The sequence below is a fragment of the Pollachius pollachius genome (assembly GCF_949987615.1).
Source record: "Pollachius pollachius genome assembly, chromosome: 12".
Classification (NCBI taxonomy): domain Eukaryota; kingdom Metazoa; phylum Chordata; class Actinopteri; order Gadiformes; family Gadidae; genus Pollachius; species Pollachius pollachius.
This window is the reverse complement of record NC_136945.1, coordinates 16,674,681-16,701,009: the sequence shown is the minus strand read 5'-3', so window position 1 is coordinate 16,701,009 and position 26,329 is coordinate 16,674,681. Positions and strand designations below refer to the sequence as shown.

At 44.4% G+C, this 26,329-nt stretch overlaps 5 protein-coding genes across 6 annotated transcripts; 2 read left to right on the top strand and 3 right to left on the bottom strand.

Annotated features, from left to right (window-relative positions):
• Positions 1-1,742: 1,742 nt before the first annotated feature.
• Positions 1,743-9,322, bottom strand: usp49 (ubiquitin specific peptidase 49). 2 transcript variants are annotated; one of them, XM_079748344.1, is made up of 7 exons: positions 9,238-9,322; positions 7,726-7,817; positions 6,032-7,531; positions 5,174-5,372; positions 4,794-4,902; positions 4,348-4,553; positions 1,743-4,258 (listed from the first exon to the last, which is right to left on the bottom strand). In XM_079748344.1, exons 3-7 carry the CDS (start codon positions 7,463-7,465, stop codon positions 4,155-4,157), a joined length of 2,052 nt encoding a protein of 683 aa, XP_079604470.1. In that variant the 5' UTR covers positions 7,466-7,531; positions 7,726-7,817; positions 9,238-9,322; the 3' UTR covers positions 1,743-4,154. The 2 variants fall into 2 exon arrangements, with proteins under 2 accessions (XP_079604470.1, XP_079604471.1); XM_079748345.1 differs by lacking the exon at positions 9,238-9,322 and adding an exon at positions 9,080-9,179.
• Positions 9,323-9,558: 236 nt separating this feature from the next.
• Positions 9,559-11,163, bottom strand: med20 (mediator complex subunit 20). Its single transcript, XM_079748605.1, has 4 exons — positions 11,130-11,163; positions 10,659-10,804; positions 10,207-10,460; positions 9,559-10,110 (listed from the first exon to the last, which is right to left on the bottom strand). Exons 1-4 carry the CDS (start codon positions 11,141-11,143, stop codon positions 9,889-9,891), a joined length of 636 nt encoding a protein of 211 aa, XP_079604731.1. The 5' UTR covers positions 11,144-11,163; the 3' UTR covers positions 9,559-9,888.
• A 239-nt stretch (positions 11,164-11,402) lies between these two features.
• On the top strand, positions 11,403-14,798 carry bysl (bystin-like). Its single transcript, XM_079748516.1, has 7 exons — positions 11,403-11,779; positions 12,025-12,181; positions 12,509-12,647; positions 12,852-12,985; positions 13,091-13,251; positions 13,992-14,094; positions 14,259-14,798. Exons 1-7 carry the CDS (start codon positions 11,524-11,526, stop codon positions 14,611-14,613), a joined length of 1,305 nt encoding a protein of 434 aa, XP_079604642.1. The 5' UTR covers positions 11,403-11,523; the 3' UTR covers positions 14,614-14,798.
• Positions 14,799-15,158: 360 nt separating this feature from the next.
• On the top strand, positions 15,159-17,384 carry ccnd3 (cyclin D3; the record flags this gene model as incomplete). Its single annotated transcript, XM_079747671.1, has 5 exons — positions 15,159-15,392; positions 15,473-15,688; positions 15,832-15,994; positions 16,714-16,856; positions 17,238-17,384. 5 exons carry the CDS (start codon positions 15,159-15,161, stop codon positions 17,382-17,384), a joined length of 903 nt encoding a protein of 300 aa, XP_079603797.1.
• A 480-nt stretch (positions 17,385-17,864) lies between these two features.
• nuak2 (NUAK family, SNF1-like kinase, 2) lies at positions 17,865-25,556 on the bottom strand. Its single transcript, XM_079748584.1, has 6 exons — positions 24,973-25,556; positions 22,492-22,612; positions 21,980-22,131; positions 20,901-20,966; positions 20,540-20,792; positions 17,865-20,374 (listed from the first exon to the last, which is right to left on the bottom strand). Exons 1-6 carry the CDS (start codon positions 25,201-25,203, stop codon positions 19,332-19,334), a joined length of 1,866 nt encoding a protein of 621 aa, XP_079604710.1. The 5' UTR covers positions 25,204-25,556; the 3' UTR covers positions 17,865-19,331.
• Between the last annotated feature and the right edge of the window lie 773 nt (positions 25,557-26,329).

The window sequence follows — 26,329 nt, the reverse complement described above, 5'->3', positions numbered from 1 at the left end:
CCTCTGATAGATTCATCTCTCCGGAGCCAAATGCAATGAGACGCGTGGAAAACCTTCCTGTTAAGGCTAAAGTCTGTTGTGTACCGAGGGAGCCGAGGATTTCTCAATGAACGTGGAGTGCTCATGCATGACCCCAAGTTAGCATGAGTTGAAATCCCATTGCTAACTAATGTTGTTGTATTTCTCTTGTTAGGTTAACCAATTTGTGCCGGCTGCTGCGCGGCGCAACATTGTATCTACTAAATACAATGTTGCGCCGCGCAGCAGTCGGCACAAATGGGTTAAACAGGACAAAGAAATGCTATGTTTCTCAATTCATCGATGTATACCCTATTCCACTCCTGTTCTACACATCTAGTCCTGGTGTTGAAACTGTGCTTTCAAATGCGTTACTTTGTCCTTTCTGTGTGCTTCGATATGCGACTTTCAATGGCCAGATAAATTTCTGCGGAATGAAGACAGATTCAGATCCTTTCTGTTCAGAAATGCTGTTATAGAGTATTGTAGGATTGCAAGTATTATATTAGTTTTCATTACACTGGCATGTCAGATAATTGGATCAAAGTTTATATCCAGTTTACAAAATTACTCTTTGAGTCTCAATAAAAAGTTTCTTATTAGATTTACCTTGAATATAGCTTAATCTATAAGGTTTTATTAGTATACAATATTATCCACCTTAAGATTTTCATCTCTTACATTAATTTGGAGGAAAATGCACCGGTATCTATATTTATATATAGTATCCTGCATAAAATACACTCAAACAACTCACACACACACAGGTTTGTTTTAGAACAGAAAACCAGGAGACTGCTTTCTACTTTTTTAAATGAGATGAACGTCGTATAGCTCACACTTTTTAAAGTACAAGTAAATTTCTAAATGCTACCATACAGCCAAACAAATTTTGCATTTCTTATAGGATAAGTTCTAATAAGATGCTTCCAATAGTCCATAAGAATGTACACTATTTGATTTTGCTTCATGTTGAGTTCATAATAAAGCATTGATTGAAGACATCAGCCACTGATACGGACAACTGCTGTATTTCAAAGGCGGTGGACGTTGATTCTTTGTTCTCAAAAACCGAAATACGTTTTCAGGCTAAAAAACTTTGTTTCGTTTTACCTGTGTAAAAGGTCAAAAACACTACAAATTAAAAATACAATCTTAAATTGCATAGTTAAATGTCTAAAACCCCATATCCCAAGAATCTCGGTTTCCACCAGTTTACGTATAGTCTTGGGTTTGAATCTTAAAGAGGGGATTATAGCAGTGGGATTAATGGGTGACTTCAGATAAACTGGGTATCCTTCTGCTAATCCAGAGGATTATGCCTTTGCCTGACATCAATTGCATTGATGGCGCAAAACCGGTTAAAGAGGACTGGTGAGACAGTACTACTTCTGATGGCATATGTAAATAATACAAACTAAAGAGGTTTGCAGCTTCATCAGGGATCTATGTCTGGTGTGGTTGCATGATCAGTCTACATGCATGTGTGAATATCTTTGAGCATTTTTGACATTGTTTCGACAGTTTATTAGAAAAGTGAAACTGATCTAATGAAGGAATCCTATGTCCCACTCCGTATAGTGCCCACAACATATACACACAACACACACACAATAGTTCAATACCATTTTGTCATTTTTAATAACTATCTTCAGGCAAGAACCATTAGACATTACATTTATTACAGTTTTCTTACAAGACAAAACGTAAGGACATGGGGCCAGTGGAAGGGCCATACCTGACCACTAAAAAGTAAGACATTCATCGTCATTAGATTGTTCCAACTTATAGAGTTCACAAAAGGTACTTTGCATTCGACTCGTATCAAATACGTTAACAGTTTTTTTTTCTTGATTACCTCAAATTCCAGAGAACTTGATAGAAACAGCAGAGTAGAAAAAAAACATTGTATTACAAGCCGAAGAATTCCTGAATTGTATCTTAATTTCCCGTTGAGATTTAAAAACGTACAATATATTGCTTTCAGGTGCTCAACTTGGAAAGTAATGGGAACCCATAATCTCCAAAAAAAACAACATTCTTCAGCACGTCACGGTCTGCCCGTCTCCTTGTTTGAGACGCTGCGCATGGCGCAGGAGGTACAGAACCGGGCTGCACCGGTCTAACGTTTCAATCGGGGCAGAAGAGCGAGCTGCCAGGGGGTTGGGTGTCTGGAAAACCAACAATCACAAAATAGGACCTGCAACGATAGCTCCCTGACAGGGCAGCCGGCCGTGACTCTCAAACCCAATTTCTCACAGACGGCAAACTTATCGGAGGTGTGTTTACAAATAAAAACAAAAAAAATAAGAATCTATAAATCAATTTGTCCATTTATGTTAGCCCAAACCAAGGCCTCAAGGCTAAGACACAGTATTCAGTCACAGCAGTACAATTGAGGAGAGAACAAGATGCAAACACATACGACACATGGATTAGTACTCAAACTGCCCCTTGGGGATGACTTTTCACAATGATTTAACTCAAGGACCATTCTGGTGTAGGGTTGACTCATTACTGGAAACTCCCTCTGTATATAGAGTACAACCGTATGGATTTAGTAACAGCCATTCAACATAATTCCATCTGCAGCCATTCATGTTGACGAATGATTGGAAAAACCAAAACACAAACTACTATAAGAGCTTGACAGACAATAAACCTCCAATCAGACCCATGGAGTGACGTTGTGGCCCAGTGTTTCCCTATGCGGGAGGCGTAGAGATACTGCAGGGGTGGCAAAGGGAGATGGGATGGAACAGAGAATGCAATGTATAGTTGTGAGGGGTGGGAGGGGGGGGAGCTCAATCACAGACTGTATAGAAACAAACCGTATAGACTGTATAGATCACAAACGTGTTGCTCACGAGAGCCGTAAATAAACCCATTAACTCGCGATACAATTTAAAAGACTGCGTCAAACTCTATAGTGGCCGTGCGGGAACTCTAGTGAACCGGAATGAACCAGTAGTAATGTAATCAGGGCCTGAGCGCACAGATCATACAGCGGTTTGACCCACGCCTAGGAAATGTTGATACTGCGCACGCTGTGTGCAAACTGCTCCGAACCGAGAACAGTGGGACCTGTTGGGGCAGGGCTGCAACGTTATGTATTTTAACAGAATGGGGGGGCTGACAAAAAAAGCTTGGGAACCACTGCTCGGCCAATAGGGTGCGGATATCGATGGATAGAGTGCAAGAGAATGCATTCTAAAGTGCCGGTTTCTAATGTCATACGACATTGTTCGTATCAACGGTACCTATGGCTGGTCATCGTTAAGTGCGTGATTTTTCCCACACATTTTTCAACAGGAATGGCAGCGAGTAACAAATGAAAGCCATTACAAACCATGCGCTCCATTTCCACTGATGGACGCGGAGACCCCAGACCATCAGTGATGTGATCAGTCAAAATGACACCGGTCCATTAAAGAAAAAAACAAAATGGGAGGCAACATCGGTTCTGAACAGTAGTCTGCACTACAGTCCGAGGATGAAACCTGACCCGAAACCACATGCCAGCGATGCTTAGAATCGCAGGAAGTCCCGGTTTCGGATCATCTTTGGTCCTCGACTGTTCTGTACAAAAGATCTCCACAGTAATGTCTTCAATAGGTCCAGAATCAATATTGCCTTCCACTGTAAAAGGTTCTTGGGCTCTCACATGGCTGTGCCTGCTGGGTCTCAGACTCAATAGATATGGACTATGATTCACTAAAGCCTTGACCCACCAGACAGAGCAGAGGCTGAGGCCGGTCCCCCGTCTGCTCAACACACCCTTCCCTCTTTGTCTAGGAAGTGTTAATTCAATATGCAAAATGGGATGCCGACAACATGACCTTTTTATAAGCCAATTTGGCTGCAAAGTGGGCAACTACTCCGGTACAACACGGGTCGCCATCATCTCTTTGGTAGGCCAAAGATTGGATAAACTATGTTCCCATTGGGTATCGTCTGCAAATATTTTTGGTTGTATCTTCAGATAACTGGGAAAAAAGGATTTGACCGTTTCCTCATGACCTTGTTCTCATTTCTTCTAGCCCATTGATTAAAAAAAAAAAAGAAAAAAAGAAATGTTATTCGCCCAAGTGCAGCCGTGGGCGGCGCTGCCGTTCCAGTGGTCCAGGGGGCCCGACTTAGCCAGACCTCTGGGTATAAAAGAGGATGTAGGCCTGAGTGTTGCAAACCTCCTCCACGCTGCACACGTTCATCTCAGAGTCATTACAGTGGACCCAGAACGCTGTAGGAGAGAACCCCAAAAAAATAAAATTAGAAAACCCGTCCAAGCGCACGGCCGGCCAATATGTACAGAGCATGTGTTCCCCTTACCTCCTTCTGTGTTATAGCAGTATGCGGTGTAGTGCCCTGAGCCAAAGCCTTTCCCATGATGCATCACCACGGCAGACAGGTCGTAGGTGTAGCCCCCTCGGTGGACGGTGTGGCCGGATCCCGTGCAGCAGTAAGGCTTGATGTTGAGAACCTGGTCGAAGGCCACATGGACGCCTATCTTCTCCCTGTGGTTCCGCCCTGACCATCTGTCCCCGAAAACACACACACACACACCACACACACACACACACACACACACACACACACACACCACCACACACACTCTCATTAGAGCCCCCAGGATTAATTAGCCTAAGCGCTAAGATTAGCCTTCTGAAATGTGACAGGCGATGAGCTACTTCAATTGTGAGAAGCCCAGGGGTTTTTTTTTTAGACCACAGAAGCATAGTTCATGGAGCGGCTGATTGCTGACGGCTGAGACTTGCCTGAAACGCTTCAGGTGGAGCCGCAGAACCTGAGGTAGGCGGTAGATCAGCAGCTGCTTGCAGGCTTCAGACAACACCAAGGGTTTGTGGGAAGTCTTACGTCTCCTTTCTATAGAAGAAAGAAAACATTGTATGTGAAAACATTGTATGTGTATGAAAAACTCTAACAAAAACAAAACAACAACATACAATAAACCCAACCAACAATAAAAGTTTGAAAAACAATTACAATGTAAAACGATCAAAAGGAGAAATGTTTAATAAGCTTTGGTCGGTTGTTGAAGCGCCATAAATGCTATGAAACAAGGTCACCAGCTCCATTTGCAGTGCTGCCGACTGTGCTGGTAAGTGCCGCCGATGGCTCAGCTTGCCACACTTACTGTTGCAGTGGTTGCAGGCGTAGATGTTGCCTTCCAGGGCCTCCGTCTCTGTGAACTTGGCCAGCATCTCTGTGAGTGTGCAGCTGCGCTGGTAGGCCGAGCCTTTTGCTATGCTGTGGTAGCGCTCGGGGAACTCCAGGGAGAGATCCCAGAAGGGCTCAACCGTGTTTGACTTGTGCTTGCAGGACAAACATGTCACCTGTTGAATTGAACAAGAAAGGAATTTTTGAAGACAAAATCCTTTGTTCTTACACATTCTCCAGATTTTTAGCGACCAGTAGGCATTATGGAGCCATTAGTGCTTACGTTGTTATACTATCTTTATGTCACCAAGTCGTTGAGGCCGTGCAACTAGGTAAAGCTCATTATGTCCTGGGGCTCTCTGGTTTGCTAAAGCCAACACCATATGGTATGTTATCCTGCCATGGTCTTGCTATAGGCAATGCACTGAAGAAAGGGGCTGAATTCAATCTGTGAGGGAAATAGGATTGCCGATAACCGTCGTAGTAGAGGGACATCCATATTTCACAGGATCATGATAGATGGCTCATGAAGATAGCTTGGGGTTTGTTTACAGACTGCTGTGGACTGGCATGTGTGCACTCTAGCCATCAGAAATCAGTTCATGCCACATTAGAAGCTCATGGCGAAGTAGTACCATTTTCAGGGAAAGATTCGATTTTACTTGACAATCTAAATTTCCGTCTAGCCTTTTGACTATAAAGCTTTTATAACCAAATATAGAAGCACACTCTGAGTACAGAAACATGGTAAAAGAAAAACCTCTAAATACTGAGAGCACTAAATAAAATGTTAGTTCCGGTCCCGAGTGGCTGTGGTGGCTGTCAGGGTGCCTACCTGGCTGAGTAGCTGCCCGTGGAAGATGGTGTTGAGCACCTTCAGCACTTGCTTGGAGAGCTTGCGCTGGCTGATGGGAATGACGATGCGTCGCTTGGACCCCTCCGACTCCAGCTCCTGCTGCACCTTGTCCAGCAGCTCGCACAGGAACTCCTGGGCGTCCTGCTGGTCGTAGCCCCGGAATGCCGGGATGAGGTTCCACACCGAATGCAGCATGGCGAAGGGGGACACCAGGGACCACCGCCCCGACCACATGACCCTGAAGAGCGTGTGCAGCTCGTGGCACAGCGACATCTGCTGGCGGGTGGAGACGCGCGGCTCCTTGGGCTGGACCAGCTCGGCCGCGCCGAGGGCGGGCGGGCCGCCGCCGCCGCCGCCGTCTTTGCCGCCCGCGGGCGCCACGCAGCCCGCCTTCCCGATGCGCCCCAGGGGGCAGGCGGACAGGGCGGCGGCGGCGCCCCCCTCGCTGACCAACCCCCCCGCCACGCCCCTCACCCCCGGGGGGGCGGGGGTCTTGGCCAGCAGCTCCTCGGTCTCACACGTGTCCAAGGTGAGAAAACACTCCCTGAATTTCTGCAGGTGGCTGAGCACCTGCAGGATAGAGTTCATGTAGCACGTGTTGCCCAGGTTCCGCAGGCCCGTGACCCCGGGGGCCAGCCGCCGCCGCCGCGCTGTGCGGCTCGAGCGGAACTTCCTCAGCTTGACCGCCCGGCCGCCGGGGGGCGCCTTGCGGGCCAGGGCCAGGGGCTGCTTCTTGGGAGGGTGCGGGGGCGGAGGAGGAGGTAGCCGCTCCGGTGGGTCCCGGAACTTAAGGGGGATGAACGTTAAGGTCGAGCGGGGCCCCTGGGTCAGGAGCCGGGCGCTTTTGCGGGGAGGGACGCTGCCCAGCTCCTCCATCAGTCTCTTCTTCACCTCTCGTCGCTGCCGCCGCACCTCCTCCTTCTCCTCCTCCACCTCGTGCTCCCGCCGGCTCTGCAGGACCTGCCGCCGGCCCATCCAGCGGCAGAGCATGGTCCGCAGGAGGGCCTTCCTGCGGTGCCGCACCGCCAGCTGCATGGCCGCCGGCAGAGCCCCGCCCTCCCCCGCCGTCGCCGCCGAGGAACGCAGCGAGCGGCGCCCGGGGATCCGCACGGTGGACAGCGCCCCCCGGAGGAGCTTGAGGTCGCCCTCGGCGTTGTCGTTGAGCACGTAGTCGCCGCACGCGAAGCAGAAGACGTCCAGCTCGCGCACCTCCATGGCCAGCGGGTGGCAGGAGTCCTGGAAGTGCTTGAGGGAGTGCTCCTCCACAAAGTGGCCGCACGCCACGTGGGAGCACTTCAGGCAGGCCCACAGCGAGTCCGTGCTGCTGCAGTCCACGCACTGCCATTTCTGCGGGTTGAGGATGGAGTGGTTGTGGCCCAGGCGCAGGCGCCCCACGTGCTTACAACGGTCCATCGCACGGGCGATCGCATCGGGCTTCAGCGGCAGGACTCGCGTCCCTGGGCCAAGCGGCACCTCGTTCTGAATCGGACGGAAAAACAACAAAAAACGCTGTTAGACGCAGCATTAGAAATCTGTACAGAGGGACGTTTACAAGATATGGAGCCATTTCAGCAAAAGCACCAAGAATTAACAGTGACACATTGAGGACATGATTATTTTTACTTAATCGGATTAGTGACCACACAAGTAAATAAATAAACGTTTAATATTACCTCATCTGTAAATTTCTTAACGGCAGCATTCAGCTTGACATCCACGTCAACTTTCACTTCAGACAATACCAGATTATCCTTTAAGATTGAAGCTGAAGGATACAGGAAAGGGTCAGGGTTTGCATATAAAATTGAAATCCAATAGTAAATCCAATACATTTGACACAATAGATATGTGGTGTATTTTGCTGAAGACATCTGGCCAGCCTTTGACATTTCCCCCATGTAATGAACTGTAACAAAATATTCACCGAAAGGAAGATTAATAGATTCAAATTGTAAAATTGTTCATTGCTGGATTACAATTACATCAAGTTCATAAATGATCCGATCGCTGCATAATCTCATCAATAATAAGATCGGCCTTATTCCTGCCCAACCAGGCAGAGGGGCACAAGATGCATTATCAAGGCTAACTCATTTCCGGTACTAGGCTAGTTTTCCAAAGAAATAAAATGGAAATAAGTAAGGAATCATTGTAACATTGTTGAAAATAATAAACGATCAAATATTTGTTAACTTGTTTTTTCACATCGGAATGTTTCAGGTATGTGTGAAACAATGTCTGTGTCATGATAACGCATCATTCAATCATATCAGCCAATCAAAGTTACTAGTAAAATGAAGAGGGCTTTCTGCGTTTGGCCTCTTTGATGGTTTTAATTAGTGCAATTATCCGCTGTATGGCTCTGGAGGTCGCGGTCCGTGTGCAGCAGATCAGCACATTGCGTACTTCTTTACGAGCATACCTGTTTAAATAGATACTTGCACTGCCAACTACATTCAAATATGTTTATTTAACTTCATCATAGAAATAACAGTGGCAGAATCCTGAATCAGCAGCCTGACAGGCTTCTAATCCAGTGTCTGGAATAACCTACGCGATAACAACACGGGTTGTGCGATTTTTGCGCCACAGCCGACGTTTAACATTGTCTTGGTTTTGTCCACAATGCCACACTGATTATGCGATTCTTTCTTTCAAAATTATAGCTGTCTGGCTAAATCTCTGTCCGCTGTGGCTATGCTAAGCTACCCCACCAACACCGCTTAGTCAGAACAAAGAGCAGTCAGACACTCGGGGAACATTCAACAACTTTGTTGGTTTGTGGCGACCCCAGAGTGCTTCGTGCTAGCACAGGTCGCTAACAACGAGCCTCGTTCGGGTCTTTGCATTGACTAAGATACCATTTTCGGTGCAGTTTGCTTCTCTAAAAACGGATCCCCGGGTTAATCCCAACACTGTTTGAACCACCATCGAGCTAACGTTAGTATAATGAGCTCACCCGAACCCTCTTCAAGGCTAGCGTGTTGTCTGTGGACAATCTAAGTTAACATGACTGCTTTAACTCACATTATAACATCTCTTACATCGCCGGCGAATTACGGGTTTGACGGACACGTTCACAACGCTGACGTTCACTCCGCAAAATCGTTCCTATGGGTTTTTCTGCAATGCATCATCTAAAGCGATAACGGTGTATCGGGATACCGGGAAAATAGCTAACATACCATCCCCGGTTGCACGGTGCAGGAGAGACGATTGTTGTCCCCCTTCTCAGATGGAAGAAGCTGAACTCTCGCTCGGACCCAGAACCCTTCTCATTGGGCTGGCTGTGCGGCAGAAGCACGCTCTCATTGGCGGAATGGCGGAACAACAGGCCGTGGTGTTATGGGCTGCTGCTGCTGCTGCAGGACCTAAATGCATTGATATTATTCGGCGTGCTTGGCTCGTCTCGCCACTTGACCAAGAGTAAACACAATGATTTGATTTGCTCACGTGATTCGTTTTATTTGAATATTTAGAAAACCTTGTTTCCATAATTTGACCTCAGTAAAGCCCTTTTTTTTAAATTAGTCTAAAAGCTTTTTCAAAACATATAAAATAATTACACAAAAGTCTGGCTTCGTAAAAAAATATTTATGACAATATCATTTGACACTACAACGAGTTTTCTTTTTTTTGTAGCCATTCATGTCACACCCACTGAAAATTAACGCATGCAAAACACTCTTCTCAGTTATTGTCATCAATGATGTCTTTCCTTAATGTAAGAGACATAGGTATTTCAAATCTCCTGAAAAACAGTCAAATGTCTTGGACTCCTTTTGATTTATTGAACGAACCAAACCACAAAAATATGATCTGATGCAGCTGAAGCTTCATCGGACGTTGCTTCCTGGGACTGGTTGTTTCCGCAGTTTGTTGAACAGCTCCAGGTACTGGTTCATAGTGTCCACACTGTCTGCCGGTGCATAGAGGCCTTCGGGCTTGCTAGTAAACACGGTTGGCCACTCTGGAACACTTGAGCCAAGGAAGGTTTGCATGAACTCTTTCATTAGATTCCAGCAATCCCCTGGAACCACACATGGACAATACTCAACCTGAAAATACAGCACCAAATAGGGATTAAGTTAGGGATTGGTGTCGGTGATTAGATAAGAAGAATGCAATGTTTCATCAACGTGTCAACTGCCCACCTCTACAGATATCCCTCTTCCACTGGAGCTCATGGTAACCGTGCCAACTTTTATCAGGAAGTCGCAGTATCGATATCTAGAACCACGGCACTCCACCTTGTGTGCCTTGGCGTTCTGGAAATGGCTTTTCAGCTTCAACATGAGGACATCAAAGTTCCCATCAGCTGTGAGGCAGGGTCCCCCTTCAAATAAGGCATGGCAACTCAACGGAGTCTCAGAGTTGTGCATAACGTATAGCAGTTTGGTAGGTTGTCCTGAAAAACAACAACACAAAAGCCATGTGATATGAGTGCAATGTAAGAGCATGGAATACAGAATAAAACATACAAATGATGTAGGCAGAATACATACATGCCTGTCTTGGTTTATTTTGAAAGGAAAAAACAATAACTTTGACACGTCGTTTATATTTTAGCACATACGTTATTTGGGACAAATGTATATCGTAGTACCTGTGACATTTCCTGTTGCATGATACGTCTCGCAGTCCACGCAAAAGCTCCCCTGCTTTACAGCACCCAACTGCTCCAGTTTCTTGTGCAGTACATCCACCGTCTGCTGCACACTCTTCCCCTCTGTAACTGGCACCTGGCACACACTGGAGGAAACAAAGAGCAGTACATTTGTAAAAAGGTTTCGTTTCATATGCATAACTTGGCTGCTAAATCGTCACAAGCATCCCGGTCGATCGTTATTTAATTAAAATTGCTTCTAGGATGCTTAAGTAGTTAGGGTTTTTTTTGGTTTGCGTTCTCTGCTACTGTATCGTTACAGAAAGCGATTGAATTAAGCACTTAATTCAATGCTTTAATATTTCGGAAGCAAGTGTGAGGGAGCATAAGAGGAGTTGCAATTAAAGCACATATATGATATATCAGATATGTAATTTAATACAACACTTTTAACAAAATACCTGAACTTACCAAGTCACCCCCATTATTTTTGGCCAACGATGTATTTTTTATTTTATGACAAAATGTTTCCGGGTTAAGACTTCCGGATGAAAATACATGATAACGTACTAATCTGTCTATTTCTGTCATATTAGATTAAATAAAGTATATGTATGTGTATGTGTTAACTAATAAATGAAAGAAAAAATAATAATGACTATAATGTCATGGAAAATCTAACTTTAAAGAAGCGTAGCCGTACTCTCTATGACGTCACTTCCCCCTCCACACATGAACGTCAACACGTGCAGAGCAACCATTACCCACTGGTCTGTGTTTACTGAAAGATTGGTGAGATTACGCACTACATTAGAACACGTATGTTAATATTTCTCAAATCATATAGTTCGAAAGAGTTGTCAAAATGCCTAAAGTGAAGAGGTCTAAAGGCGGTAGTAAAAAGGGTGTAGTTTCATTGGCGGATCAGATCATGCAAGGAGACGCTGCTCGTGTCCACGAGCGAGTGAAAAGTCAGGAGGATAAGGTAGAAAATGAGGACGAGTATGTGGATGAACGTTTATCAAGGAGAATCCTGGAACAGGCTCGCATTCAGCAAGAAGAACTGCAGACAGAATATGGATTGTCACCCGAGACAAAGAAAGCGCCAGTCACAACTCTCGGTAAGTCTATAAATAAGTTCTAGTAAGATATGCATTTGAGATCATTTTAGGTTTTGAGCCTGCGCCTATCCTCCAATCACACATGTTGTTTGTTTTTTTGGTTGTTCTTCCCTTGAAGTAGTACAGATTGACACATGGGAGTCCTTATAGCAAAACGTTATACATTTCAGGCCGAGGACAGTATTCATAAACCAAGAGGAATATCATGATACAGGCTAACGTAATGGGAATTTCACCTTTTCTAGGGTCCAGCACCCAGGATGCGGATTCCGATGAGGAGTGGCCAGCTCTTGGAGAAGCTGGCGATGTGGATGCTGATGCTGGGGGTGAAACTGAAGTTACAGTAGACGCAGCGGATGAGAAAGCCATGGAGATGTTCATGAACAAGAACCCTCCAATGAGGTAAAGCTTGTACAGTACACTCAAAGTACACAACTGCACTGGACCGCACTCGTCTTGTCTTACAGGAAGGGCCAAGGCTTGACATTCATTCACAATACTTGCTAGATACACACAAAATATCTATCTTCGGCCGCATCAGGTTCTGATCTGGATTGCTCACAAAATTATCCCTTACGGTTATCCAAGTCAATGGAAAAGTAGTTAAAGACAAGCTTGACCGTCACTGTAGCATTAATCAGCTCTTTGAGATGGCGGTTACATTATTATGAACGGTGTCTGTATCTATTTCGTATGCCTCACTCCCTGTCTTTGTTTTGCTCCTTCCAGACGAACTCTAGCAGACATTATTATGGATAAGATTACAGAGAAGCAGACGGAGGTGGGAACAGTGATGTCGGAGGCGTCTGGACGGCCGATGCCCCAGCTCGATCCAAGGGTTGTGGAAGTGTACAGAGGGGTCAACAAAGTAAGAGCCTTGTCGATGCACACATATTCTATATCTGTATCACCACAGTGGATAAGAAAGCAAAAAAAAAAGATGCTTTATCATAGCATTTAATGTGCATTAATTAAGTATTGGGGATATTAAGAGACCACTTAAACTACACTGTAAGAATACCCTGAAAGCATTATTGTCATGGTAACATGGCATCTTTTTACATTGTTATAGGTTCTATCAAGATATCGCAGTGGAAAGCTTCCAAAGGCTTTTAAAATTATCCCTTCGCTATCAAATTGGGAGCAGATTCTATATTTGACGGAACCAGAGATCTGGACGGCAGCTGCCATGTACCAGGCAACCAGGTTGGTGATAATGTTGATTCACACATTGTTTTACAAGGGAGTAAAACCAAAGGATTTTAAGATAAATGCATAGTGCTTAACCTGACTTCATGTATTTTTCTTTAGAATCTTCTCCTCCAATCTAAAGGAGCGAATGGCCCAACGCTTTTTCAACTTGGTGTTGCTACCCCGCATCCGGGATGATATTGCAGAGTACAAAAAACTCAACTTCCATCTTTACTGTGCACTAAAGAAGGCCCTTTTCAAGCCAGGGGCATGGTTTAAAGGTAAGGGAGACACTGACCAAATTGTTTTTCTAGTTAATCCCTAGAGACTTGTTGTTTATCAAGTGTTGTACAAATTTGTGTACACAAAAAAATTGCAATGTTTATTTACAAAATAAGTACCAGATGGAATATAATGGTCATGTTATACTTATTTTGTGGCATGGCTGCAGTTCAAACATTTTTCCAATGTCGAGGTCACATTTTATTTTGTAAATTTAACTTTGCAAAATGGAGTGTATCTGTACATAGGCTTTTGGAATGGCATTGTGTTTTGCATACAGTTAAATTGTGAGGTAAAAAACTCACTTCTTGAACACTGTAAAACCATAAACAAGAAGCTTAAATATAACATCCCTCCACACTTATGCATGAAAACAATTGTATTACAATTACTGGATAAAAGCAATTATGTTACACAGAAATTTGAGAAAAAGGTCACATGTCAAGATCAGATATCACCACTAGGTGGCAGCGTTTGTTAAAGTGTAAAATTTAAAAGTTGTGTACCTAGGGAACACTTTCATAGTTATGCATAACCCAATGTTGAAATTTTCTAATTTCTAATCATCGATTGAAGATTATATTACGGGCAAGTTTTTAAAGCATGTAATATTAAGGTGGATTGATATCGGTGCCTAATGCACTTTAAATACATACAATATCAGCTCAAACACATCAATAGTCACACTTCAATTCTGCTCAACTATCCTTCCGACCAAATATTTGATTCCTTTCCTCAGGTATCCTGCTTCCTCTTTGTGAATCTGGAACATGTACCCTTCGAGAGGCCATCATCGTTGGCAGCATTCTCACCAAATGCTCAATCCCTGTGCTTCATTCTAGGTATGTTATGATTACACACATAAAATATCATTGTCGTATTTAGAGTAAAACTGTCTGCATTGCTCCATGAATTAGCTTTGGCCGAAAAAGGGTATTGATTTTAAAGAAATAATTGTAATGTTCTATTTTTTTATGTTAATGTCTGGAAATCCGTTTACTTTCAGTGCCGCAATGCTAAAGCTAGCCGAGATGGAGTACAACGGTGCCAACAGTATCTTCCTGCGTCTCTTGCTGGACAAGAAGTACGCCCTGCCATTCCGTGTCCTGGATGCCCTGGTTGCCCACTTCCTGTCCTTCCGCAGTGAGAAGCGCGAACTTCCTGTTCTCTGGCACCAGAGTCTGCTCACTATGGCCCAGCGCTACAAGGCTGACCTTGCTTCTGAGCAGAAGGAGGCAGTGCTGGAGTTGCTCAAAGTACAAACCCACCCGCACATCTCTGCAGAGATCCGCCGGGAGCTACAAAACTCGGAGTCAAGAGACCTTGAAACGGCTATACCTGTGACCATGGCTATGGATTAGAGGAGAATCAACTCAAGGACAATATTATGCCAGTTCAGCGAGCAAACACATTTGAAGATCTCACAATGCTGCATTTACATAAAAAATTATGAATGTAGAGTTGCAGTACTATTTCCAGCTTTACTGGATTGTTTTCCATTTACACTTTGAAAAAAAACTGAATAAAGCTAATGTGATGTATTTGATCAATAACACCATTGTAATTTGTAGTAAACTGTTTATTCTATAAAGGTGGTCTTTTATTAATCATGTTAAAAAAAGATTATATTTGGTTTCATTAAATATATAATACCAGTCCAGCAGAATGAGGACCTGGCAACTTTTCGAACATTAAGGAAAGTAGTCCGCTATGGTAAAAAGAATTTCTGGACTGGATTCCTTTCACGCCGGCTAAACGTGCCAGGCGTGAGCTAGCTAACGGCTATATAGTTAACTGGTAATGCTCCCTATTTATATACAAAGCTAATTAATTTGTACATTTGTATTTATGAGAGTTGTGAATAGCGGACTCGATAGACAAAACCGTTTGGCTTTCTGTGGGTCAAATGGATTTGGTTTGTAAAGAGGACAAACGACATGACTCATACAGCAGCGGTAGCACAGAAAATGGAGACTTCATTGTCCCCCGGGCCGCCAGTGATCCCACGCTGACGGCTCGGCGTACCCTGCAAAACCTGGTGGGCCTGGAAAAGACCTGCCGACCCACACCCTACTGCAGATCTGTTCAAAATGAGATCCAACCCTACATGAGACGAGTGCTGGCATTGTGGATGCTGCAGGTACGTTGTTCATCCATGAGTGTCGACAAGGGGCAGTACAGCCTATGGTCACCCCATCGTACCCTCTGCTTTCCCGACAGGTTTGTGAGGAACAGATGTGCGAGGAAGAGGTCTTCCCACTGGCCATCAGTTACCTGGACATTTATTTGAGCCGTATCACCACGGCAAAGGCCCATTTGCAACTCTTGGGATCCGTTTGCATGTTCTTGGCTTCCAAACTCCGGGAGACTGTTCCAATCGGTGCCAGCAAGCTTTGCCTCTACACAGACAACTCAATATCACCCTCAGAAATCGTGGTAAAGATTATGCACATAATCAAGAACACTTGGGAGTACAATTGTTTATTAAACTCTACCACAAAGGGAATGTATCACAAAATCTGAAATCTGAATTAAATGGATAAATAAACTAATGGGCTTCAATTGTGTTTCTGTTGCAGCAGTGGGAGGTCACGGTGGTCTTGGGGCTAGGATGGTGCCTGGCGCCTGTGTTACCCTGTGATTTCCTGGAACCCATCCTGCGGTCCCTACCCTTGGCTGCTTCTCTCAACCTTCAGCCCGTGCTCCGCCATCTTCACACCTTTATTGCCCTGGCAGCCGTTGGTGAGCCACCACACCAGGCATATTAAATAAAGTCAACTGACAAGATTCAATTAATTAGTAATAACGTGAAAGAACACACTTTTAAGTTGGCCTACTTGTTGTGAATAAACGACTCTTAGCGTTGTGAACAAAGTGGTCAAAGCAGCCATAACTTTTGGTGGTGATGTGTCAGCAGTTCCTTCAGGATAACGGGAACTGAGTTTGTGTAATCCTGTATTGTGTGATTTGAAAAGACCATGTTCAGCTTGGTGATTTCCCATGAGACTCAATTTAGTTGTTGTTTTTTTCCACAATGCACTAAGTAACAGCCTTTCAGGCAGTTCGGTCTCATTCAGACTCCAGACAGGAAAGGATATTTTAGCCCATCACCATGTCTCCCATTCAAAAAGGTGTGGGAAGGGGCAGACTGATTTACGTCTGGTCTCAACTCTTGTGCCTGGAGCTATCAGGCCAGCGTGTAGGATGTCGAGGCAACGCCTGCTGTTAAGCTCTTGTTTTTTGTTTTTCTGGGTGTGACAACAATGGTGACATTCTTCTTACTTGGTAACATCTTGCCTTACACTCCTATTAGTAATATATAGCTCTCAGAAAATAGTCACGTCAAGTCTTGTTTCTAAGGCAGACACTACCAATGTCCATTATAGATGTCCAGGAATAAGACACAGCATCCTTCACCCTTTGTTTAAGAATAAATGTTTTTTTTGTTATTTTATTTTCAGAGAACCAGTTTGTGTTGTTCCATCCCTCCACCATTGCATGTGCCTGTGTGGGGATTACCATGCAAAGACTGACACTCCTCCATGACAAGTTCTCCTGTGATTCACTTTTGCAGCACTTGGCCGAACTTTTGGTCATTGATCTGGTGAGGGGTAATTTTTAACAGCCTGTGTTGACTTTTATTACAAAAAGGACAATGCCCTGGCCTTATCTTTGTGACTTGGTCTGCGTTGCCAGCCTCTTTGGGCATATTTTGGAGTTTTGACAGTATCAAGTGGATAATAAGATATCAAGTGAGGGATAGGCTGGGTGTCTCACTAAGTGTTCTTTATTGAATGAGTTTCGATGGGCAGCAAAACGTCTCTCTGTTGACATTTATACCTATTGGTTTAGCTCCTTCCCATAACACCAGCTGCACTGTTACTGTAATAGCAAGCCTGTGCTTCTCTGTTGACACACATAATGCTAACAAAAAGACTCCTCTCTTTCTGAATCATGCATTTGATTAAATCTGCCCCTCAAACAGGACTCCATTCAGCAGTGCTACCATGCTCTGGGGAGCATGGTGGTGCTCAGCCTGCCCCCAAGCTCGCAGGCCAGGGCGGCCCCCGGCCAGCCAGCCAGCTCCACCCCCCCTGACATTCAGGATGTTCTGCTAACACCTGTGGCTTAAACAGGTTGCTTGTCTGAAGGCCCTTTATGGCCATGGGCAAGGCTAGAGTTAAGCTTGAAAATGATCAAACACAATGGATTAAAACTAAATGGCTCTGTTGGCTGAAGGCCCCTTTTCACAGCATAACCCTAACTTGCAATGTTTGAGGAAATAGGTGTTATAATGTTTACTGCTTTGCTGTTTAAATATTTATTCAGAATAATCTATTTACTGCATACTATTTAATGCAGATCTTAAATGGTTCTAGTGATTTGTCCCTTTACATTGCTGTAAAATACTTGCACTTGGTCTGATGCGATATCAGATGTTTTAAAATGTAATTGCATTGTTGCTTATTAAAATGTGGTAGTGTCTCAATAACATGATTTCAGCTATTTCGGAAATTATTATATTCACTCCAGCATATCTCACAGACAAAGGAAATGTAGCTTATTTCACAGAATGCTTTATTTTTGCATTTAATTGAGAAACAATATCCACAAAAACCTCAGCAAAAGTTTTGACAATACAATTTGGATATTCATGTCATTTTTTGGGAACATTGGTGCATTGTGTGACACGAATTGCATTGCTTGATAAAAAATATGCACCTAGTGCATTTCTATATACAGTTTGAATAACTCCACAACTCTTATGATCTCTTACCCCTGAGTAAAGTTTAGAGTAATATTTCCTCGTTCACTTCAAAGACAACCTTAAAGTAGAGCATTAGATTAAAACGCAGTTTATTAAAATAGAAAGCAACTTCCAACATTTCAATAACCGGATGAGCAACACGGTTCAGTTTCAGTAGCTTGACTTTTGCAGTTTATTAGAATGACAGCAAATGCAGTTGCAATTCAGGTCTGATAGATGAAGTAGGGCTCTCCTGATTGTTTACGATCTAATAAAGTGCTTTTACCGATATATAGTGAGTTTCTGAGGCAACACATGCACTGAAAAATACACATCTAAAAAGACGTCACATCTTCACACTCAAGCAAACAGTAAATCTGGCAATTATACAACGTCAAATAATCACAACTCTGCATTGCATAGTGTTCCAGTCCAATTGAAAAGCTACACTCTAACAAGGCACTAGGCAAGTACTGGCAGGTTGAAGGTCATGATGTTGTTATGACCTATTTCGGATCCTTTCACTAATCCCCATTTGGAACGGCCACCTGCAAAGGCATCATTAGAACCTATGCTCCATTATGCCACGACCAGGAACCAAAGCAGGTTCTACAAGTTTCACTTGCCCTGAGTCAGTGCATAATAAATGTTATTCAAGTCATTCCCTCATTCTATTGAACATCAACCTCCTTCTTTGTCAACAAGAAGGAAGAAGAGAAAAACAATATTTGACAAGCAAGATCCCTGTTGCATCCAGAATGTCCAGAAGGGCATTTTAAAATCATTTTAAATATTTTGGTTTCTCTTTGGAATCAGGTATATATTTTTTCCAATAACCTAACCCACATGAGAGGGGTTAAATAAATTAAGTAACTACACTCTATTCAAGTTGTTTAGATTAAATTAAATTAGACTCATAACTCTGCATTAGGTGAAAGAAATCCTTAACTAACCATTTGGCAATTATAGGCACGTGATGGGCCCCCTATTTCTGCAACTTAATGTAGGACATAGAGTTACAGCCTTTTCCTACACATTACCAATCGAGCCACTTTAGTAAGATATTATTGGTATTGTGTGAGAGTACGCTTAGTAAAAACTTATTCTTAACCAAATGTAGTCTCCCCTATCAAAAATGTGCATTCCATTTGCAGTCACATTCAAATGCCCCGTGTGCCAACAGAATACCTTTTTTACATTTACCAAAAAGCATGAAACAAAGACTACCATCAAACCGCTGTCAAATGTACCTTCTACATGTTCCACAATAAACGCTACAGCAGTCATTCCTAGAAGACTTCTCTATCCACTGACCGTTAACCATTGGTTTCTTTAGCTCGCCACCACACTTCTACCTACCACGGCCTGCTTGTAAGCCTCTGTTACATTCTCACAGTCTGTGATGCTGAAGGCACTGTCGGCCACCCCCGCCTGGTAGCACTTCCACGGCCTCCGCAGGCCGTCGCTGAGGTTCTCGCTCTGCTGGATGTCCAGCAGGTTATCCGCCGACACGCACGCCCTCATGCTGCCACGGGGTGGGTCCTCACTGGTCCCTGGTGGGCCCATGCGCTCGGGGAGGTCCAGTTGATCAAACGACTCTGAAGAGAGAATGCTGTCCTCGCTGATGGCCGAGCTGGGCCGCGACCTCTGGCCGGCGCGTGGCAGAGACACCGCCAGCTGATCCAGAGACCCAAACTCCTGCAGCCTGTTGGAGGAGAACTTCCCGTCGCGCTTCAGGATGCCTTTACGAGAGGTCGACGCTGAGGGGAGCTCCAGAGTCTGCTGCGCCTGGACGGAGGCGCCGCTTTCCGGGGACGTGGAGCAGTACCCCGACTCCTGTTCCGCTGGCTTCTTCAGGATACCCTTGCGGGGCTGCAGTGCAGGGGAAGGGGCGTCCTCTTGTAGGGACATGGCGGAGACGTTTTGAGGCTTCGCTGCTTCCCCGGTGGGAACTTCACCGGTCAGTTTCTGTTTCAGACTGGGGCGTCTCTTCAGGATGCCTTTGGAGGGCCTGGCGTCCACAGTCCCCTCTGCCCCAGAGTGGGAGACGTTGTTCTCCTTCTGTGACCGACGCAGCGAGCGCTGCCGCACTATATTGCCCTCTGCGTTCTGCGGTCGCAGTAGACAGCGCATCTTGGAGCCCGTCTCCAGCAAGGGCCTCGATGTTCGCCGGAACCAGCCAGCAATGCTAGATAGCCCGGTGGGGTGCTGGGCTGAATTAGAGTCTTGCGATGGGGCCTGCTCCGTCCTCTTGAACTCTGCCAGTAAAGGCTGTGGGTATCCCCAGTTCAGCCACCAGTGGCCCGCTATCTCCTCCACCGTGGCTCTGCGGTCAGGGTTCACCATCAGCATCCAGCGAATGAGCCCGCATGCGTCTGGTTGACAGAAGAAGACGACAAAAAGGATGAAAACGTGTTAGCATTGTGCTAGCATGCCATTGCTTCAATTTAATTCCGCCGAATAAAACAATGAAACGAAATGACTACTAAAAAAGGTAAGGCCAAGGTAAGACCAAGTCTCTCAAGGTAAGACCAACTCACCCGAGGGGCGAGTGGGTTTCCGGTAGTTTCCAGTGCTGATCTGCTGGACCAGAGTCGTGTGGTTGTTCCCGTCGAAGGGCATGGCGCCGTGGACCAGGGTGTAGAGCAGCACCCCCAGGGACCAGGTGTCCACCTCGGGCCCCCGGTACGGACGCCCGTTGACGATCTCCGGGGAGGCGTACAGAGGGCTGCCGCAGAACGTTTGGAGATATTCATCTCCGTGGTAGAGATTCGACAGACCAAAGTCTGCAATCTGCAATAGAGCATTAAGTTCAGCGTGAGTCAACAGCTTCCGCTCTCTTTCTCTCGGGATATAAATTATTCAGTGCTGATTTTAAGGATGCTTTGTCCTGGTACATACCTTAATATTACCGTTGCCATCCAGTAAAATATTCTCCAGTTTCAGGTCCCTATGAACAATCCCATTCTGAAAAGGAGAAAATACAAAGGTTATTTCCCTCACCTTTTGTGAAGGTTTATACATTAATCATCAGAGTGCCTTTGTGTGTCCAACACGACTCACCGGTGGGCCATTCTGAGATCAGACAAAAAGTAGTGTAAAAGTATGCATTTGAAAATTGTTGGTAAGAAATATATTCTACTTCCATGAACTTTTAATATAATATAATTTGTTTATATATTTATGGACGCTGTTATAGTGTTCGTGCAGACAAAGGCAATGGGTCAAGGTGAAGTTTATATGTGGTTATCTAAACTCTTGCTAACAAGGATGTTGCTTTGATAGTCTCCTCCTAAATACCTCTATAAAAAAGAAACCGGTGACAGTTGGCAGGTACGAATCGAAACTGGGGTAATTTAATGATCAGATGCCAGACTGCATTTATGGCCTCCCAGGGTTATGCTCAGCAGATGTAACAAGCTGTACTTTAGACTTTCCATTATATGCTCATGGTTTTGAACACTAGGGGACCAGTGATTAGCATGCGTGAGTGTGTGTGTGTGTGTGTGTGTGTGTGTGTGTGTGTGTGTGTGTGTGTGTGTGTGTGTGTGTGTGTGTGTGTGTGTGTGTGTGTGTGTGTGTGTGTGTGTGTGTGCGCGCGCACGCACGGACGGCTGCCTGTTCACTGGCACCCTCATTAGAGTGTGAAACCATGCGTGTGTGTGTGTGTGTGTGCGCTGAATCCATTGGCCCTACGCCCCGCCGTTGTCCATAGACCAACTGTTCATTCCACCAGGGCATCAGTCTCACACGCCAACCCTTTTCACAATGACTGGCTGACAGTGAATAATGTCTATTATGCAACTCTGGGCGGCGGTGAGCACTGCTGAACCCCCGTACGTTCCTGTCCGCTCTGGAGCATCAGCCGCAGGCAGGCACACACACACACACACACACACACACACACACACACACACACACACAAGTCTAGACTAAAGGAACTTTCCTTGCTTTAGATTGTTCTTTGACAAAACATTTACCTGATGACAGTAATGCACCGCCGAGACGATCTGCCTGAAGAAGTGTCTGGCCTCGCGCTCAGAGATCTTCTGGGTCTCGCAGATGTAGTCGTACAGGTCCCCCCGACTTGCGTATTCCATCACGATGACTATTTTGTCTTTGTTTTCAAACACTGTTAAAAAGACAGACATGCATAAGCAGGTTAGAGGAGTGCTTTATTACCCCCAAACCATTTACATGATCCATGCAAAGCAGCACTCCATGGAAATTCAATCTCCCTACAGAGTACACGGTATGCTAATTCAAAAGGAAGCTCCTAGAAGAGGCTTGTGGGAAAGCCTGTGTTTCCACCCTATACTTTTACAGTACCACAGATGACATAACTAAGCATGAATCTTCCCATGCAAAGCGTTGTGTGAACAAGAACTGAGTCATTCCGCATCCAGACACTTGAAGATGACTTACTTCACATCTCAAAAATATAAAACGCCCATTCAGTAAAGGAAAGCACAGCTTTGGTGGGATTATGTACCTTCATAGATGGTGATGATGTGTGGATGACTGAGAGAGGACATGATTTCAATTTCTCTACGAATGTGAACCAGGTCCTGCTCATCCTTGATCTTCTCCTTCCGAATGGACTTTATGGCCACCTTAATAAAGGGAAAGAGAAAAAAATAAAAAGATATTATAAAAGATCAAAGCTCATTGCACCAACAAGCCAGGCGGGCCGAAGCTAAATTGAAAGTGACATTAGGCATTAGTGTTTTACAACCTTTTCAGAAGTTTATCGGTCATTTTTTGCCATCACACGCATTGCTTAATATTTAATTTAACGCATGCACACACACAAGAACCGGAATTCCAAAGGTTAAGGTTTTGTTTGCTTCCTCTAAGCTATCTATCAAACAATGATTATCTATACCCTTCTTAACCTTCTGCCCAAAAATATTTAACACCGTTTTATGATCCTCTACTTGTTGCAGTATGAGATGGACAATAGAACTAAACACCCCATATTATCCACCCCAACAGCAGGGTTTGGACAGGGAGGTCTGTGATTGGTTGCTGCGACTCAAAAATATCAAGTGTAATTCAATCAACACAGCCAATTTGTTGGGCTTGCGACGCGCTCGGGTTCTTCCAAATGCACGTTTTGTACGTACACCCGTGACCTGAATGAGCGTTCTACGAGACACTGCGTCAGTGCGGGCCTATTATGTTACGCTTCGTCATTGTCCGAGGGGGAGATGCCTGGGATTCTTTTCGGCCACCGAGTGCGTCACCAGGCGGCCCCCAGGTTAAGAGGTGTCGCGAGCTAGCAGATGGCGGTCTCAGTTTTCCCCTCGTTCAGGACCCCCCACTCCAATACATACCCAGACACCGAACAAAACACAGCCACACTACCGGGAGGGTACAGACACAAAAAATGAGAAGCCTACTGACTAAGCTGTCACAACAGATCAGCCTCAACACGCAACTGTCTATGAATCATCGTCTGGAATGGCTGCTCATACAGGCAACGCAGTATAACACACATGAACACACACACAATACACACATACCTCTTTCAAGGAAATTGCAAGATTTCCTGCATTTGTTTTCCTCAGACTCAGACAGTTTTGGAGTTCCCCATTGAAGCTGTGTGTGACTGTGGATGGTCATGCTAGTGTGTTAAGCTGCTAGTCTGCTTGTATGTTAAAAAAAACAAAACTGAACTATTTGGGAAGTATATTGAAATCTGTAAATCTGTATTCTACACCTCTATAAATTAGAAAGTTTAAGTCCTTTCAAAACAACAAAATAACCTGGCCAATTGAGTATAGATTCACATCTGTTTAGCCCTACCACTGCCCTTAAATCAAAGAGGTTATATACATTTAACTGTGGACATTGAAAATGGAATTATGAAACATAGAATTGAGAGGAAGGGGAATGAAGTGGTTATTTGTGGCATCAATCTTCCTTTGTCATGTTACACATCTCTGCCCATTATAAGTAAAATACAATCATTTGGGAAACCATCCAGATAAAGTGTGGTGAAATTAATTAATGCAAAAATAATTCATACAAGTCGTTGGCCCATCCTGTGAACGACGTTATTACAAAAGAATGTCTCTCACATTATACAGACAAAGCCAGTCTCTGCTGGTACAGCACTGCATTCATCTTCTACTTTGATCTCGGTCATATCTGCAGGGGAATTCCAAACTTTCGCTTCCTTGATAACTGCCTTCTCAACCATAAACATCAGTTATCTTGTAATCGTTAAAAACCTCAAGTCGAGACAACCTTCCACATGCCACTGAGGGCCACTGCGGCTCCCAAGTCATGGTTCTATCTTTACAAAAAGATATGGAAAATATGCCTTTTTTCTTTTCTTATTATCCAATCAGAACAATGTGTTAAGAGATACTGTGTGATGGCTGTTGACTACTATTGCATTGCATTGAGACTTGAACATTTATCCCATGCCATTGTGATGGCCAGCCTAACATTGGGTGAAGCAATACAATGTTTCACAAGGATAACTAAACGACAACAAAGCCTTTGATGCTTGTGCTTGTGTGTGTGCAAAACAAATAAGGTTAGACCTACTACAAACAAGAGGTTCCTCCACACACTGGCAACCGTTGAACCCATGGGCAAATAAAGGCTTTTTAAATGTGTGTGTGGCAAAACAATTTCAACAATACATTAAATTTAGCTTCACGGATAAGCTAAAAGAGCACAACATAACTAATTTCCGACAGAAATTAAAGTTACATACGCGACTCTTTATTGACATAACCTTTGTCTGAAAAGTCTCCTCTAAAAGTAGCAGCTGCAACCTCAACACAGGTAGGTTAAAGATAAGGTTTATAAACGTACTGCTCAGCTGCCTGTCTTGGCCAGGACTCTCTTGTAAAAGGGATTTTTAATCACAATGAGACTTCTCCTAGTTAAATAAAGGTTAAATAAAAAGAATACATATGGAACGAAAAGATATTATGAACCTATAAATAGAACTTACCATTCTACCAGATCTCTCCTTGGCTTTCTTCACCTTCCCATATGTTCCTTTGCCGAGAGTCTCCAGAAACTCGTAGCGGTGTTTGAGGTTGTGTTTGTGGTGGTGCCTCTTCACGGCTTGTCTCTTCAGGGTCACCTGGGACACAGGTTGACCAAACGTCGCGTTCTCCACCGGTGAAACATCCCAAGCGGGTCGGACGCCTGAACTTTCGCCACGTTTACAACTTTCCATTTTAAAACAACACTTTAATTCGCTCTTTCATCAACACATGCCTTTTTCTGATCAGTGTGACCACGCAAGACTCGTCCTGTTTTTCCCCAAAAGGTGTTCGGATCCTTGTCACATTTTCCAGAATGCCACGGAGGAAACCTACGCGATTTAGATGGACGTGTGGATGATAGTTAGATAGTAACACGACCAGCCGTCAGTCGCGCTGAAGCCGAACGCTATCTGCTGTTGGAAGAAGTTAGGACGAGAAAGTCGCTGTGTTCCGCCTTGGAGAAAACAGGCCAGCCAACCAGCTGGTTTGATGTTTGCAGAGTGGTGGGTGGACTTTGAATGAGCCTGTCCGGGCACGACTGTGAGCTCCCTGGGTTTGAGAGCAGCTGTTGGCAACGTACGGGCGTGCTGCTGCACCACTCAGGGGAGAGAGGGCTGTTGGTGAGGAGGGCGGGGCAAAGGTGGAACAACAACTGCCAACAGTTCCAACGTTTTGTTTCCATCTTTCATTTGTTAGAACTATGAACGGGAAGGGAGGGGGGAGATGGGCTTGGGTTTCGTTTATTACATTTTAATTGGATTTGATAGCAAAATAAACCAATTATTCAATCAGGTGTGTTATTCGGGGGACTTCTGAAACGCCATCATCTTGTGTATATTTGTGTAGTTTTTGGCCTTGTACTGAAATTTTGTATTTCAATTTTTACTGATCTTTGCACCTGTGTCTGAAATAAAATTAAATTGATAATGTCTGGACACCGCTAGAGGTCAGCACTGAGTCGTTCAGCTGATTGAATATATCTTATTCATCAAGTAGGCCTAGCACTTCAAATCCATGAGCATTTTATGGAAGTATTAGACTCTAGGAGAAAGTCCGAAAGCATATTCAATATGCATATATCTAAATAACGGAGCAGTGGCCTTCTATGTAGGCCAACTTGTGCTTTTGTATTGCTTAAATTAACAGCATTTTCAAAAGGTGTTTCAACTTTACACTATTTTGGGTCAGTATTTACCCCGACTTAAATTTCATACGGGTTTTTTGTGCAGCTAATAGTACAAATACAACCGCCCTTTCCATAGAAAACAACTTGTGAGACCCACGTTTTTGTTTGTGTTGTTTTTGTACCTCCTTATC